A 14,319-nucleotide genomic window follows, 5' to 3' on the forward strand; every position below is an offset into this window, starting at 1 on the left:
TTAGAATCCCCCAAAGTACAGAATAGTTATTAAAGTGTGTTTTGACTTCTATACAGATAAACAACAAGTACTTACGTTCCTTGAATTTTCCCGGTTTTCTGCCAGTTGACATCTGTATGAAGTGTAAGCTTTCCTTTAAAAAACGGCAGCTCTGAGTTCTTGTGGAGATTGACCTCATACTCAATAACTAACAATCTCTGTCCAAGAATAGGTTCAACATGGCAGTAAAACACGTCTCCTGGCGGGTATACTGGACTTAACTCAAACTGAAGCAATGACCCCTTCTGACATCTGAAATTTGCAACAAAACCAGCATCAACAGATTCATGCCTCTAAATAAATTACAGTTTTAACAGTTTTACAATTGAGAAATCAAAGTTTAATTAATGTACGTAGGCAATATTTAATTCTATAGTGCTCCCTCTCTACAACAACACCCTTTGGGAGACGAAAAATATGGTTGTTGTTGTAGAGAGGTAAAATAAAGAACAATAAGCGTGTTTTGTAGTCAGTAGCAAGTGTTGTTGGAAGGAGAGAATTGTTGTTCAGAGGGCCGCTTTGTACATAATTACGTACAGGTAAAAGTTCTTATGCTATATCTGGCTTTCTGATCTTTAAAATTCATACATTGTTATTATTCAAATATTTTACAAAACGAGCAAATATTGTTTTTTTTGGGGGCTGGGGGTGGAGGGGGGGTTAACTAAAACAGTTTTTGTATCCCAAAGCATTGTATCCCAAAGTCATTAAAGCTTTAAATACCAAATTTGAAACGTTTTGATTAAGAGAAATTTCAAAGAATTCGTATTTTTTCGAAAGTGAACTGACTGGCAGAAAATTTATAAATGTCAGTGTTTACTACCATTTAAGTAGTTTATACATTGTCTCTGCATCCTTTATTTAAGAAATCACTAAGCCGCAATTATTGAATAATTATAAGCAAAATTAATGTGTTATGTTTCAGGGAAACATAATGTAGCCATGGAATATTATAGGAGGTAAAAAATAAGACACTTTTCTGTTGAGGGTTGAAAATAAAACAAAAAACTGCTCTTCTGCTGGAGGTAGAATATAAACCTAACTCTTCTATTTTAGGTAGAAAATAAAAGCCATTCTTTAAGAGGAGGTAGAATATAATATTTACTATGCTGTAAGAGGTATCAACTTAAGAAGGTAAAAAGTACAACGAACTCTTCTTCAGGAAGTAGAAAATAAACCCACTCTTTTATAGGAGGAACAAAATAAAACTTACTTGACCATTTTACATCGATCGTTATGATAGTCTCTGCAGAGCCTACTACAGTTATCTCTTGTACAGCACGATACACAAGTTGGGATTCTCGGGGACTTTCCTGTATCATCTTCCGCAGACACGCCACAATTTCTACTTCCGCCTGCATTCATCTGTAGAATGCAACTGCGAGAACAGTTTTCACATCGTTCGTGCTGCTCCCGGCACCTAAACAATAGAAATTGTTTGGGTGTTTTGTCCTTTTTTGTATTGTAGATGAAATGAGGCAAAACCTCAAGCCAGAATGATGAAATCATATATTAGATTATCTTTCAAATAGTGTTACAACAAAACTTTTTGCTACTAAAAAGAATGATAAAATTCGTGAGAAACTATTCATTTGAAATGTTTAAATTTATTTTTATCACACCTTTTAGAACGAATATCATGTTTCCGTTGAGTTTTAAAATCTACCTTTATGTCGATTACCGTAAAGCTAGAATCTCGAGCTCGAAGATTTGCTACGACCCGAGAGGCTATCTTACACGATTTTTAGTATTGTAAATCTAATATACCCAGGAATTATTGAATTAAATTAAATGCTGACAGGTGATTTTCCAACACAGTTAAATTTTCTCTACTTATGGTTAAACAGGCAGATAAAACAAAGGCCTCTAAAGACAGGTTTTATAGTAAAGGTCTTTATTTGAAGGTGGTCCTCGACACAGTTGGACTGTATTTAAATACAAACCATCTGTCCTTTTCTTCCCATACAGTCTCAGTTCCATTATATTCCTCTGGTTTGATATCTTGGAAGACATCAGCGAAGATTCCAGGTTTTGAACACAGAATAGATTCATCCGCTGCCTTAGTGACATCTGGAAAACTCTCCCTCTCTGTTTCACATGGTTGTAAAGCCTCTGTACCCTCATTTGCATCTCCTTTATAGTAAACATTCTGAAATTAATAAGATTTATTTTTAGCTGGAAATAAAATATAATCTACAATTTCCTTGTGAAAAAACATGTACACAAATTATAATTATTTATTTACGGGCCTCCATCACCAAACGGTTGAGTCGCCGATTTTGAATCAGTTGCCCCTCGTTAGAAACCGCGCTTGGGGCACATACTTCTTCCATCTGAAGAAGTCACCTAGCTGGGTAACACAAAGTCTTTGGTTCTACTCAAATGTCCTACAATACATGAAATAATGCTCAGATGTGCACCTCGAGTTTCGATTCAAGATAATTTCGACCTATAAATATGACGGGCGGCATGCTATTAAGCCCAACCTATTACCTAGCGGAACCTTAGATCTACGTGTGCAGCATGCGCATACGTGATCATTACCGGAAGTGATTATAACCAATTATTTGGCCATACGGTAAAAGCCAATCGAACTTCTGTATTTAAAAAAAAGCCTAATGACAAACGAGAAAAAAAGTAACTACGACGTCAAGAGACGACTTCAGACTGTTTTTATTCTTCTAATGTGACACGATAATAACAATTATTGATAAACGACGCCTGTAATAATAAGCAGCACAAGAAATCCACGTGTATTGTTTACACATTCTTGTTTAATAAAATACACCAATCACAGAAACCAACTGACAGTTCTAAGAATTTATAAAACTTAAATACTAGTATAGCAAAATGTAAAAAGCATAAGTTGACTTACATTATGCTTAACATATTTCAGTTTGTACATATATGGAACGGGATAAGGACAGTATTTATCGATGATTTCTCTATTTCCGGTGAAGTCTTTCGCGGACACTGCTTCTGAATGGTTTATGGACTGGAAGAGAACCACGGCTGGAAACTCCAGCACTCTGACCTGTATCCAGAAGTGTGACCCGAACCCTGAAAAGATGTCAAAAGAAAAGGTAATATAAGGTGTATTAATTTGTACTGTATGCTGGTAAACTTTCTTTCTTTCCATGGTCAAATGGTAATGTTCTCTGATTTCACATCATCTTTTAATTACAGCTGTCGGTTCTAAACGAATTATTATAATATTATTGTCGCTCTGCCAATAAAGTCTTCTGTTGCATCATACTTAAATATTAAAGGGCTGATACTTCCGTTTGTTTTAATTTAAACTGTATCGAAATCATCCCGAATGTCACCTTCACTCTAAGGTAGTGGACACGCAGTGACAATCGGCAAATTCGGTATTATCCAAATGCAATTTCGGCGTTCTCCGGTTTTACGGAAAACCACGTGCCCGTTTAGCTTCCTTTTACGTCCGAAGACTGCCGAATTGCCTAACATGAATACGTAATCATATGTAAATTTCTAGTTGCAATTACTTGTCCACAATAACCAATAAAACATGTGAGTATATAAAATCTCCAATACATCTCCAATGATCAACGAATCCTTGGATGAACATATTTACAGAAAAGATTAACTCAGAATGCATTTTAATGGATAAAAGAAAAGGAATAGCATGAACATTTTAAAAGCATCCTGTAAGTTAATCGACGCTTTGATACTAATCTTGTCTTGTAGTTACGTGTTTGAAGTAGCGATCTGTCAACAGGTTTCCTTGGTCACCGTGAATTCTCAGAGCGTCTAGCTATAAAGATCTATATTTTGTTTGGAAAGGCCCTTATTAAATGTTAAGGAAAAAATCAACAAACCATTGTGGCCCCGATCAAGTAAGAAACTCGGGTAAACTCCATTATGATAGGGGATCGGTTTTGCCTCATCATTCGGTGCAGCCAAGTCATCAAGTATCACATTAGAAGACATTGCTGGTTTAGGCAGTCGGAATTTAGCTGCAAAAAAGTAAAGTAAAACGTCTTAAAGTTTCAAAATACCAAAGCAATTAATTACATACATGACTGAACATATTTAATTTATATTTATCTAAGAATTGTTAATTCAATGCACATCGAAAACAATGTTCTCACAATTGTTGTTAAAGCAATATAAACAAGAACATGTCTTTAGTTTAAACATATTTATTTCGTAATGTACATTTAAGAATGACAACTGACATGACTACACACAATAGGAAAAGGATTGGAACGACAGAATTAACTAAAATAGTTCCTCTCCTTACAGATAAATTACATACAATAATGGCAGGCATTAAATATACGATCTTAAATACATTACATTGAACTAAGCTGTTTTATTAAACATTGAAATTTTTGAAAATGGTGAACAAGAAAATTTGGAAAGTAGTGAGAAGAGTACGTAACGAATTTTAAGTAATAATCTTAAATTAGTTTTTTCATAACTTCATTTTTAGAGCAGTAGTAATTCAAAAAAGTAACTATGTCTTGTTAAGTAACACTAGTTGTTTTACCTATGCAACTGCGTACTGAAGTATGAAATAACTATCTCAGAAAACTAACTAGCAGAAAATAGTAATAAATATTGAAAATTGGCGCATATGCGAAGTATAAAAGAGAGGTAATTCTGAAAAGAAAGTAGAGAAGATTGAAGAGTCGGGGAATGGTTAGGGTTCTAGTGACTTATCAGGCCGAACATACTTGGCATACTAACTGTTGTCAAATCGCCTTGATGCTATAATGAAGCGATGTACAGCGTCAAATATCAACTTGTTTTGTTGCAAGCTTAAGTTATCATCGCCGTAGAGAAGATTCTTGAGCGTGATGTCCACTAGAGGTCTTATGCTGTCAAAGAGTTCTATTCTGATATCGGAGAAGTTGGGACAAAGGCATAGGTAATGGTATGTAGTTTCAATGGCACCACATGCGCAGAGAGGCGAATGAATAATGTTTTTTGAGAATAAATCTTGGTTGAGACCGCTACAGTCAGTTCTAAGACGAGTATGAAGAACCTGTGCTCGCCGGGCACCATAATATAACAGTGAGTTGGGTTTGGGTTTATTAGTGTTTAGGTAGGACTTGAAGGAGTCTAAATGTCTGATCTCTTTGGCCTCGTTGGGTAGAGCATTCCAGCTGTCAATTGCAGAGGGGAGAAAGGAATTAATGTATTGGACAGTTCTACCACGGATATTGAGAAGATCGGCATCATTTCTCAGCCTCATTTGTGTAGCCTGACCTACCGTATCCGGAACAAGGGACGACAGGTAGTCAGGAACAAGTCCATTTACCATCTTAAAGAAAAGAACAAGTTTATGTTTGTGTCGCCTTTCCCACAGGGGCTCCCATCCAGTTTCTTGTTGTAAGTTACGAATTGAGCATAGTTTGGTGCAACCAGTAACAATACGGGCAGCCTCGTTTTGAATTTTCTCCAGATCATCTTTTTCGTATTGGCTACAGTTGTCCCAAACTACATCTGCATATTCCATTATTGGGCGAATGAACGAAGGTAAATGACTTCGAGTGATTTTCTATCTAAAAGGTATCTCAATCGTTTCATGATGTTGATTCTGGTCCAGGCCTTAGCTTTGATCAAATCAATCTGTTGATGCCATTTGCAATCATTGGAAATCACTACCCCGAGATGTTTGTGACTGTCGACGGAGGGGATTGTAGAATTGGTCATGCTGATGGAGGGATGAAATGGTTTCATCCTTTTACGAGAGATGACAAGAGATTCTGATTTTGCTGGATTAAAATTGACAAGCCATGTGTCGGCCCATTCCGTAATCCTGTTTACGTCAGATTGTAGCTGAGTAGCGGTCGCAAGAGGGGATTCTACGATCATAAACAGACTGGTGTCGTCTGCGAAAAGGTTTATATTAGATTCAATATCAGTGACAATGTCATTGATATATACAAGGAAACCTAAGGGACCAATAGTGGACCCTTGAGGGACACCGGCTTGTATTTTAGCGATGCTTGAGGATGCTCTAGGAATAACGACCCGTTGACACCTGTTAGAAAGATAGTTGGAGAACCAACGCAGTAGATTTCCACGGATACCCGCGCGCTCAAGCTTGTAGAGAAGACCGCGGTGCCAAACCTTATCAAAAGCCTTGCTAATATCAAAAAATATAACCCTGACTTCTAGTCCTTTATCGAGAGCACTGCAAAATGTATTGTAGAGATAGGCCAATTGATTCACAGTGGAGTCACCTGGCATGAAAACCAGATTGGCAGCAAGTAAAGAAATTAGTGTCGTGGAAGAAATTAAACAGATGTCTGAATATGATTTTTTCGAAGACTTTCTCAATAGTATCAAGAAGTGAAATGGGGCGATAGTTGGATGGTAAAGATGGGTCACCTTTTTTAAATATGAACATGTCTTTAACTAAATATGGACGGTTTAAGGCAGTTGGGCCAAAATGGCAATTCTGTGGCTTCGTTGCGGAACTCTTCGGATGTTACTGTATAGCCCATACAAGCACTTGGCTTGGTTTTTCCTTCATATCCCAGAATGCCGAAATTGCATACTGAGTCTAAGTAATCAAGCGGGAAATTCTCAGGTCCACTACCTTACGTGAATATGGTTATACCTTTACACTCGCGATTTTGTGTTGCACTACACTGGCTAAACTCAAACTCCAGATCTGCATTACATTTCGGCTGACACTCTGAAAAGAGGAATATATCTCTGTGTAATAAATCGGTAGAAAGCTCCTTTGGAATCAAGGAATGCAATCAAGAATAATAATAGCATACTCGGTTTGACTGAGTCTGTTCATGAGAGACAATGAAATGAATATTGTTTAACTGTCACTATTATAAGGTATTTTGGCATACAGAGTTTTATTACATACTCCTTTCTTTTCCCCGTTAAGTTACACTGGTACCGGAAACGTCAATATTTTTCCATACACTGACGCCTGAATTTCATATCGGGTGCGTGACGTAATTCAGTGTGTGTTGTTGCACTATAGGTTTTCTATTTAGTTCAGTTTTGTCAATCCTATTCAGACTATTGAACATATATATATGATATTTACGTAATATTTATATGTGTCGACACGTATGTAATAAAAAGGTCATTATCTTTGCATCGGGAAATATGCACTCGTTCTTCAGCTCCTAAAGTCGCGCAATATTTCCGCTGAAGAACTCGTTCATATTTCCCGATACAAAGCTATTAACCTATAAATATTACTAATAAGCATATAGAATTGTATATAGCATGGTTAAAGAAGGAAGACAATTCAAGTTTGCAACACGTTTCGTTTTAAAATACTTCTTCAGGCAAGCAAACGATGTATACAAACATATAGTATATAGTCATATACGTGTCAGTCAGTTCTGATAAAACAGAGGGCAAATGTTTGAAACTTTCATCAGAAATGTAGATTTAGACATGAATTAAGTGTCTTTACTTGCCTTTTATATAAGTAAAATATTGCATAACATCGACAATCTGCTTCATTCAACATATCAAACGACGTATGCATGGCAAACAGCGTTGTTGTCTTCTGTGCACGGTGTTTTCTTGCAAAATGAACATTATTTTATCTGTTCAGCATTCTTTTGGGTATTGCAGGAATGCTGAACGGTTAAAATAATGTTTATTTTGCAAGAAAATTTTCATTAGTTTTATCACTGCTATTTCTGTTATAAAATGTGTATTAACTTTTGAAGCACTTACTGAGGCAAACAGCGTTGTTGTCTTCTGTGCACGGTGTTTTCATGTAAAAGTTGTCTCCACAAGACTTGGTGCATTCTGAAAGATTTAAACATAATACAAGTTACTAATGAGATACGTGGACATACGACATTGCGCACATACGGCATTGTTTAGCATACGACATTGTGGACAGACGGTAGACGATATTGGGGACAAACGATTTTGTGGACAAACGGCATTGTGGACAGACGCCATTGTGGGTCATACGACACGGCGATCAGACGACACTTTGGGACATACGACATTGTAGACATACGACATTGTAGATATACGACATTGTGAGCATGCCACATTGTAGATAGACGGCATTGTGGACAAATGACATGTTGACAGACGACATTGTGGACGAACGGCATTGTGGACAATTGACATGTTGACAGACTACATTGTGGACAGACGGCATTGTGAACATGAGATGTTGCAAACAGACGATAGTACTGATACAATGCGGTGTTCTATCACTGATGCAACATTAGAATCGATTTAGAGAATAACAATTTATATTAGAGGAAGAAAGGCTCTCACAAGCAAATGGAACAAAACATCCACCTCACGATTGACTACTACGAGATAACACGAGATTAACGTACCATTCTAATACTCCATAATTACAGTGACGGTAGCACACGACATCAAACATGCATAAACTTTAAATCTTTTTTCTAATTATGTGTTCTTGGTGTAGTATTCACAGCATCTCCCATGAGTATCTCCATAAAAATAGACGTTTGAAAGAGGAAGAAAAAGCCAAACTTCTCGGATTTTATTTATTCTCCCATCAAGATTTTCTTGTTACTCCTTTCTAATTAGTGTTTCGACAATAATACGGTTACAGACTTTTCCCAGCGTTCAATGCATCTGTTTATTTATTCATTTGTTTGTTGGGTATAACGTCACACCGATGTAATTATAGATCATATGGCAACTATCTAGTTTTTGATGGCGAGAAAGTCCCCGGGTGCCTGTCTTGGTATCATTTCAGGCACAACCGAGCATCTAGGTAAAGCCACGGACCTTCCGTAAGCGAGCTGGATGACTTCCTAACAACCCCAAGCGAGGTTTCGAACCCACACTGAAAAGGGTCAAGTGATTAAAAGTCAGAAAACTTAACTCCTCGGCCACGGAAACCCCACATTTGTTTAAGAAATAAATATGTTAATACAAGGACTAACAGAATATTATATTGTTTAAACCAATACACACCTTTACAGATTTTCTTACTGTCTCCTCTACATGGCTGGATCTCGTACTTCCCAGCAGGGCATGGATCTCTGCAATCTAAAATATTCAACGAAAATAAAATGTAAAAAAGAGTCTAGCTCAATTTTTAAACGGACTGGCATACACATTGACATCAAGATATCATCAATTTAAAGCAAAAAACTGTTTTAATGTAGAGTGTTTTGAATCATGAATTAATGTAACATTTACGGCCGAAGTATACCGAAGTAGAATTCGGAGATAATGTAATTACACGGAAACTGCCGGACATCATTCCAGGTCCACTAGGTTAATGTTGTTAAAATGTATGATGTAATGTACGGAAACATTCCTACACCAGGTGGCTGTCGCTTTTGACGTTATTTTACAACCTAGGAATGCATGCGTGAACTTATAGAGCTAGTCATGTTTACAATGACCAACAAATAAATGTACGCGTACAGTAAAATATTCAGAGGCGTGTCCATTTATGCATTATAAACTACATGTACTTTTACTTAATAAACTTGTACTGTAGTAACGATTATTTAAGTATTGACGCATACAAACTTTTAAAGTTTATTCTAATTTATGAGCTCTACACTTTATATTTCTCATTCCCGAGTTTGCTGTGCGCCAAGCAAGGGATTTGCTTGTACCATCTTTGGTATGACGCGACCTGAGGGCGAACCCTCGGCCTGACCTGCTACGCTCAAAGTAGACGTTCTACCACCAGGCTGTTGTTTCAATTTAAGTTTGCTTTTAGGTTCTGTTTCCATTAATGTTACGTAAAGTACATTTTCTGTACACTGAGTTCAAGGAATTTTGTCATGATCCTGTTTGCTTACTGTCATGAAAGTAGTTCCATTATCTAATAAACGGTTAGAGACAATAAAGGAAATTCAATTAGCTAACAGTACTTTAGTGTTTAAAGTAAATTCAACAACACTATCATTAACGTACTACGCACGAAGCATCTATAATTACGTGAAGACATTTTTTAACATCAATATTGATTTCTAAGTTCACAATACCCCTTTGTCTTTCTGGGGTTGTTTTAATAGTGTCAGTTCATGTAGAAATAATTTCGCAAATGACGAATAAAAACATCTATACTGAAACTACATCTAAAAGCGGTATCAAATATGTACCTGTAGGCTATTGTATTTTTATATTTGATACATGTATAAAAATATGAACGAGTGCTGCAGCAGATAACTGTATGATTTTAGAAAGTACAATATTACTCCGTGATAAAATAAATGCATACTGTGTCCTAAAATATAGCCTACCGATGATATATAAAATGTTGGTCACCACTCTAAGTTCAGTTACTGCAAATCCTTGTCTATCAATCATCTAAAATCTTTACTAAAAATTTTAAATGCATTAATTTGTTATATAACCAATATCAATTTTACTGAAATTATTTATTAAAATGATGTCTAAACAGGGTATTTCTACATTCATACGGGCATATAAATAAAGCCAGGGAGTGCTTACCAAGGCAACGATCCCCAAACTCGTACAGGTTACTGCTAGTCATACATAAACATTCATATGTGCCATCAACATTAACACAGCCTGCTTGTGAGTGAGAGCACTGTATCATCCCAGTCTGGCATTCATTGATATCTGTAATAAACATAGCTATTCATCAATACTGTTTCAACCCAGTATGGTATTCACTGATATCTGTAATAAACATAGCTATTCATCAATAATGTATCAACCCAGTATGGTATTCATTGATATCTGTAATAAACATAGCTATTCATCAATACTGTATCAACCCAGTATGGTATTCATTGATATCTGTAATAAATATAGCTATTCATCAATACTGTTTCAACCCAGTATGGTATTCATTGATATCTGTAATAAACACAAGCATTCACTAATATAGTATCATCTCAGTCAAGCAGACAAGACGCTGTATCTCAGTCTAGCATTCATTGATATCTGCGAGTCATCTAATAACCTTGTATAATTCCAGTCTGGCATTCATTGATATCTGCGAGTCATCCAATAACATTGTATAATTCCAGTCTGGCATTCATTCATAGCTGAAATAAACACAATTTTTCATAAACATTGTATCCCAGACTAACATTGACTCATATCTCAATATACACAGCTTTGCATTAAATGTATCATCCGAGTCTATCATTCATGTTTCTGCATAAATAAGCTATCATTATATTGTACATCTCGTCTGCCATTAATTGATATTACAATAAACACAGCGTTCTAAACATTTATGTATTATTCCAGTCAGACATACATAGAAACTGCAATAAACACATCTATTCATTAACATTTTATCATTTCAGCCTGACTTTTATTGATATATCTGCAATAGCATAGCTTTTCATTAAACACTGTATCATTCCCATCTGGCATTCATTTATATCTGAAATAAAGACATCCATTCACTTATATTGCACAATCTCTGTCTGGCATACATTGATATCTATAATAACCACACTTTGTCATGAACATTGTTCGATTTCAGTCTGACATTCATTCATCTGCAAACCACTCTTGTGCAATGACGTCATCCGATCCAGGTGCGTAGCACGGACGTAAAAAGAAGTTACCATTTTTTCTAATACTGTTGTGCTAGTATGTCGTGTTATAATCGAAATAACAAGTTCCCAAGTGTGAATTATCGTAGAATAACCCGAGTATTTCGTTCTTAGGCGGATTTATATCACTCAGGCCTATGCCCTTCGTGGTATATTCTTATGCATAAGAAGTAAAAACTCGTGTTATTCTACGACGAACCACTTTTGAGAACTTATTATTTCTTAATAATAGATCTAACATGATTATGAAATGTCAAAACACAACAGCAATTACAAGATTATGTTTGATACAAAGTCTTAAGGGCCGAAGGGGATGAAATAAATTTTAGTTGTTCTCGGCACTGCTGTTTTTCCAGAGAGTGAGATACTGTCAACATGAATAGTTATTAGCTTTAACTTGTCAGCCATTATTAGTAGTACATTACAGCTAGTTTTAGCTTTTTTCCATGTTGTCACACAGATTTACATTTTATGTATATGTTACTGTCCATATTGTAACACCCCAATTCATATACATATATGTATACACTAAATGCCTATGTCACACATGCAAATAAAATGGCATACCGCATTGTCCATATTGTAACTCTTTTTTTGATATTCCAATGTTTAAAATGTAACAAAGACATATGCATATTTTTATATTCCATTGTCCATGTTGTAACACAAACATACATACCTCTGTCAAAGTTATAACACATTCATATACATCTACACATATTCCAATGTCCATGTTGTAACAAAGACTTAAAATACTCTATATATCCCTGTGTCCTTGTTGTAACAAAGGCATACATACCTCTACATATTCCATTGTCCATGCTGTAACCATGCCGGCAGATACATTCCCCAGTGTTGTCATCACACGTGTGTGCACATCTGTTATTGGAACATTTTGATGTACCGTTTGGCTTGTGAAGGATGGGGTCTGGAGACACTAAAATTACAAAAAATAATAAGTAAAGGTTTCAGTTCAGTTTCATGAACTTTATAAATAGAAAAATCAACATACCACTAATGTAACGTTATTACAGAGATATAGTACATTCAAGCTAAACAGGTAAAACGTTTGTAATACATCATATGAACAGAAAAAACAGAACAAAACTAGTGCATTACATACTGCATAAACCATTAAATGCACAGATCAAAGCAAGAAATAATTTTACATCAGAGTTTCCAATATATGTGTTTTTTTATTGCATTTCTAAAAACTGTTTGAAAGTCAATAAACATTATCTTACCAAACCATTCCATTCCTTTTGAGTCTTGTACTTTCACGACTTTTCCAGGGGCGGTAAAGATTGTAGAATTCTTGTAGGGAAATGCTGCAGGCACATACACAACAATGTTAACCCTCGTTCTGTCAGATGTTACAGCACAATAGACCCCTGACATCACACTCAGCACACACATTGTAGTCAATATTGTGAGATGAAGACTGAAAACGATAAAAGATATTTCGATCGACGTGTTCAGGTGCGTCGAAATAATTGAGCCGTGCCATGTGAAAATCAACATAGTGGCTTTGCGACCAGCATGGATCCAGACCAGCCTGCGCATCCGCGCAGTTTGGTCAAGATCCATGCTTTTCGCTAATGGTTTCTCTAATTGCAATAGGCTTTTAAAGCGAACAGCATGGATCCTAACCAGACTGCGCGGATGTGTGGCCTGGTCTGGATCCATGCTGGTCGCAAAGCCACTATGTTGGTTTTCTCATGGCACGGCTCAATTTTTGTTAAATCTGTTACAAAGCTGACAAGGACTTTTGCAATTGCTCCTTACCTACACAGTTATTGCAAACTTCTCTCATAGTGAAGGAATACATTGATGGAATATTAAACACAACCATAACATTACTATTGAAATATAAATTTAGAAAAAGACAGGTTTTTAAATAATATTTTGGTATCTTATTAAAACACAAAGTTTTAGTACAGACTTGTTAATCACAAAGATGAGAGGGGACTGAATTGCCTTGCATTTTGCAGCAGTCACATCTACTGACATGCATACACGATAATATATTTCTTTATTTTTTCTATAAAAAATCATTTTATTTTCTTTGTGTATTTAACATCATGATAGCCTTATGATTTTAAGCGTCTAATTGTTTGCAAGGTTTACCAGTTTACAGAAACGTACTGTTTTGGAGCCTTTCCTTTTCTCCCTGAACTTTGTTTTCTTTCTCGTTCAGAACCACTTTGTTTCCGTTCTCTATCTTGCCCACTCTGCCTGCGTTCTCTATCTGGACCACCTTGGTTCCGTTCTCTATCGCCTCCACTAGGGCCTCGTTCTTTATCTCCGCCACTTTGTTTGCGTTCTCGTTTACCCAGGCTCAGTTTACGTTCCCGGCTTTTTGCCTCATCGCGTCTGTCCGCCAAAACATACCCATACGGTGGCGGTGGCTGTGGTGGAAATCCCAGTGGCGGCGGGACATTTCCTTGACCCTTGGCTTGCGGTCCTTGGGGTGGATCCTTCAGATTCATTGGTAGGCCAACATAATCACCGCCTTCTTCTCTGGAACTTGGAAAAGCATTAAAACGTTACCAGCATTTTTAATTATAAAGTAGATACATTTAATCAAAGTGAAATATATAAAACTACAGTGACATTTTCCAAAAAAATGATATATGATTTCCTTTAAAAGGTAGCTAAGAGAAATTATCTAATTCAAATCTTGTGAAGAATGCAGAGTAAATATTTAGATTTCCGGATAATAAAAATCAAACATTATAGAACGTTTATATTCTGCGTC

General features: G+C 36.2%; 1 protein-coding gene across 5 annotated transcripts in view; it reads right to left on the minus strand.

Moving 5' to 3' along the window:
* Positions 1-14,319, minus strand: part of LOC123555179 (uncharacterized) — a 202,738-nt gene that overhangs the window by 16,380 nt on the left and 172,039 nt on the right. For all 5 annotated transcript variants that reach the window (XM_053547369.1, XM_053547368.1, XM_053547367.1 and 2 more), the window contains 12 exons: positions 13,707-14,087; positions 12,806-13,002; positions 12,361-12,498; positions 10,477-10,608; positions 8,977-9,051; positions 7,735-7,809; positions 6,638-6,715; positions 3,882-4,019; positions 2,915-3,099; positions 1,983-2,188; positions 1,253-1,459; positions 76-291 (listed from right to left, as the gene is read on the minus strand). In XM_053547369.1, coding sequence (XP_053403344.1) covers positions 76-291; positions 1,253-1,459; positions 1,983-2,188; positions 2,915-3,099; positions 3,882-4,019; positions 6,638-6,715; positions 7,735-7,809; positions 8,977-9,051; positions 10,477-10,608; positions 12,361-12,498; positions 12,806-13,002; positions 13,707-14,087 — 2,028 coding nt within the window. The remainder of the gene's footprint in view (positions 1-75; positions 292-1,252; positions 1,460-1,982; positions 2,189-2,914; positions 3,100-3,881; positions 4,020-6,637; positions 6,716-7,734; positions 7,810-8,976; positions 9,052-10,476; positions 10,609-12,360; positions 12,499-12,805; positions 13,003-13,706; positions 14,088-14,319) is intronic.

Source organism: Mercenaria mercenaria, chromosome 7 (genome assembly GCF_021730395.1).
Source record: "Mercenaria mercenaria strain notata chromosome 7, MADL_Memer_1, whole genome shotgun sequence".
NCBI classification, from domain to species: Eukaryota; Metazoa; Mollusca; class Bivalvia; order Venerida; family Veneridae; genus Mercenaria; species Mercenaria mercenaria.